Genomic DNA, 3328 nt, shown 5'->3' with positions numbered 1-3328 from the left:
TATGCATGGAGACAGTATGTTCCGCCCCCCCTACGGGGGGGCTCCACTTCGTTAAAAATAACCCTACCCACCCTATGTCGAAGTGGAGCCCCCCGTAGGGGGGGGGGGGGGCGGAACATACTGTCTCCATGCATGTACTTCCATGACGTACAACAGATGGAGATGGGAGGAGAGATATAAGATTTAGAGTTCATCATTTTTTTCGAAAACTATTACTCGCACAGTAAAAATGAATAGAACATAAAATGTATATTTCAAAGAGATCTACAACTTTTGTTTAAAACATTTTTCAAAATTTTTAATATTTGTGTCTGAAAATTACATATAATTGGTTGACATTGTTTTTTTAATAACTTTTTAATAAACAACGAGCGCCGGCTAAATCCTTCTGAGGGTTACTCAGAAGGGTGACCTCTATAATATATGTCAAGCCCAAGGTTATTGGAGGTGGGTGTGCTAATCTAAATAATTACCGCGACGAGGACGGATATTTGGCTTACAAATTTTGGCTAAGAAGGAAAATTTTTTTTTCCTACAACGTGGCACGACATAACGTGGCAAGGCAGTTATACGAACTACGGGCATACTTGTGAAGGCAGAACAGCGTTTGCTGTGAACAATCCTCAAGAAAATGCCCGCCAGTGGTTCTACAACCGATACGATCCAAGAACTAGAGAGAGGACAGGGAATAGCAATCCCAAATTCTTTCACGATTGAAAATTTCAATCCTGAAATTACAACGTGGCGACGGTTACAACGATTACAAGGTGCGTTCAAGATTTTCCGGATCGAGGGAAATACTCGTGTACCATATTTGCTGCATTACATGGGACCGAGTGCTTTCGATATTTTGTGTGACCGATTAGACCCGGAAGATCCATTCTCGCAAGCATACGAGATATTAACAGCCAAGTTAGAAGAATTTTACGATCCAGCACCATTAGAGATTGCGGAAAATTTCAAATTTCACCAACGGCGACAAGCAGAGGACGAATCAGTTCAACAATTCGCAGCTGCCTTACACAAATTAAGCTTACATTGCCAATTTGGAAATTATTTGAAAACGGCACTAAGGAACCAAATGGTTTTTGGACTTTCAAGTAAGAAAATTCAAACTCGACTTCTCGAAAAGAGGGAGCTAACGTACGAGGAAGCCTTACATATAGCCACCACGATGGAGCTCTCGGAGCAAGGTGCTACATCGTTACAAAACGGCGCTACAAGTTCAGCAGCAGGCGTGGAATATTTACAGGCGGGCAAGAAGTCAACGAAGAAGCCTCAGGACAAATACAAAAATAAACAAGCGAATAAAAAGAAACTCGAGTTTACAAATTCTTGGAAATCAAATAATAATAATTCGGCTCGTCCTAATGCGAACAAAGGGGAGATTGAAAATGTTAAATGTTTCAGATGCGGCAAAGCACACTATGCGTCCAAATGTACGTTAAATCGGAATGTACGCTGCTTGGGCTGTGGAGGATCCGGACACCTTGCCAAAGTATGTTTCAAAAAGAAGGAGTCGGCAAACAATCTGGACGAAGTCTTACAATTAGAACATGCAGAGCAAAGAGATTAGTTTTTTTGTACGCTCGCGGTAAATGGAAAGCAAATTCGTTTCGAAGTTGATAGTGGCTCCGCAGTAACGATAATGAATCGCGAACAAGTACGTGATCTATTTCCAGGTTCGACAGTCCTCAAAACAAATCTTAATTTAGTTACATATTCAAAAACAGTAGTTAAAATTCTGGGCTACATAACAGTACATGTACAAAGTAATCTTGTGCAAAAGAAAATAAATATATATTTAACCGAGATAAAGAAAGACCCATTATTAGGCAGAGAGTGGATTAGGCAACTAAAATGTCAGCGCGGTGTGCCAGATTTCCTCGCATGTAATATGTTAGAAAACGTGAGTACGCAAAATGTTACAAGTCAAGTACAAGGGATATTAGCCAAATACAAGACGTTATGTGAGCCTACTTTAGCAAAAATTTCAGGCATACAAGCCAGACTTACTTTGAAACCAGATACAAACCCGGTATTTCTAAAAGCGCGGTCAGTTCCATTCAGGTTAATTCCATTATTAGAGAAAGAATTGGATGATTTAGTTCAAGCGGGAATTCTTACAAAAGTAGGAAATTCAGAATGGGCTACACCCATTGTTCCAGTCCTAAAAGCAAACGGTACGATTCGAGTTTGTGGAGATTACAAGTCCACGATAAATTCAAAATTAATAATCGACGAACACCCGCTACCTACTATAAATGAACTTTTAGCTAAACTAGCAGGCGGTACAAAATTCACAAAAATTGATTTACGTCAAGCATATTTACAACTAGAATTACGCCCGGAGGATAGGAAATTGCTTACTTTAAATACTCATAAGGGACTATACGCAGTCAATAGATTAATGTATGGAATCGCGTCTGCTCCGGCAATATGGCAGAGAACACTGGAACAAATACTATAAGATATTCCAGGGGTGGCAATATTTATAGATGATATAGTAATTACAGCGCATTCAGATTGCGAGCATTTGCAAAGATTACAACTAGTGTTAGAGAGATTACATCAGCACAACGTACGAATAAAGGGTATAGCCGGATAAGGTAGGCAAATCTGCCCCCGCATGTATCAGATCCAAATTGGTGTAATAAGTTGACACCCATGTGGTATAAAATTATCCCGAACATTAACCTTGTAATCACATTTTTATAGGAGTTATGGAGGGGGTAAGTAAAATAAAAAAAAGTAAAGTAAAGTAAAGTAAATTGTGCAAATTAGAAATTTGCACATGGCTTCATAGAGGAAGGTTTAGGAGCGAAATCTAATTTTTTTCAATTATTCTTGAAAGTGTGCAAATTAGAAATTTGCACATTGCTTCCTCGTAGAGCAACATTTAGGAGCGAAATCTAATTTTGCACGATGTTTCTTGAAAGTGTGCAAATTAAAAATTTGCACCTTGTTTCCTCATCATTGAAGCGTGCAAATTGGAAATTTGCAAATTTCTTCCTCATCATTAAAGTAGGCAAAGTAGATATTTGCACATTGCTTCAATTGTTATGGCTTCCTCATAGATGAAGCTTTATGAGAGAAATCTAACTTTACTACGATGTTTCTTGAAAGTATTCAAATTATTCTTATTTTGCTCTTAAAGCTTCCTCTATCAGGAAGCCATGTGCCAATTTCTAATTTGCACACTTTATATTAATTTAATTTTGTTCTAATTACTTTGCACATTGCTTCCATTGTTATGGCTTCCTCATAGAGGAAGCTTTAAGAGCAAAATAAGAATAATTTGAATACTTTCAAGAAACATCGTAGTAAA

The 3328-nt window shown here is 38.2% G+C and overlaps 1 protein-coding gene across 1 annotated transcript; it reads left to right on the top strand.

Annotated features, from left to right (window-relative positions):
• The first annotated feature begins 1648 nt into the window (after positions 1-1648).
• LOC105567118 (uncharacterized protein K02A2.6-like) lies at positions 1649-2470 on the top strand. The gene has a single exon (XM_012021696.1). The coding sequence runs from the start codon at positions 1649-1651 to the stop codon at positions 2468-2470; it is 822 nt and encodes a 273-aa protein (XP_011877086.1).
• The last annotated feature ends 858 nt before the right edge of the window (positions 2471-3328 follow it).

Source organism: Vollenhovia emeryi, unplaced genomic scaffold (assembly GCF_000949405.1).
Source record: "Vollenhovia emeryi isolate VEMERY1.0 unplaced genomic scaffold, V.emery_V1.0 DF942978.1, whole genome shotgun sequence".
NCBI classification, from domain to species: domain Eukaryota; kingdom Metazoa; phylum Arthropoda; class Insecta; order Hymenoptera; family Formicidae; genus Vollenhovia; species Vollenhovia emeryi.
This window is presented reverse-complemented; position numbering and strand designations above follow the sequence as displayed.

Coding starts and splice junctions, on each gene's coding strand:
- LOC105567118 (XM_012021696.1), top strand. CDS start 1,649: ATGAATCGCGAACAAGTACGTGATCTATTTCCAGGTTCGACAGTCCTC.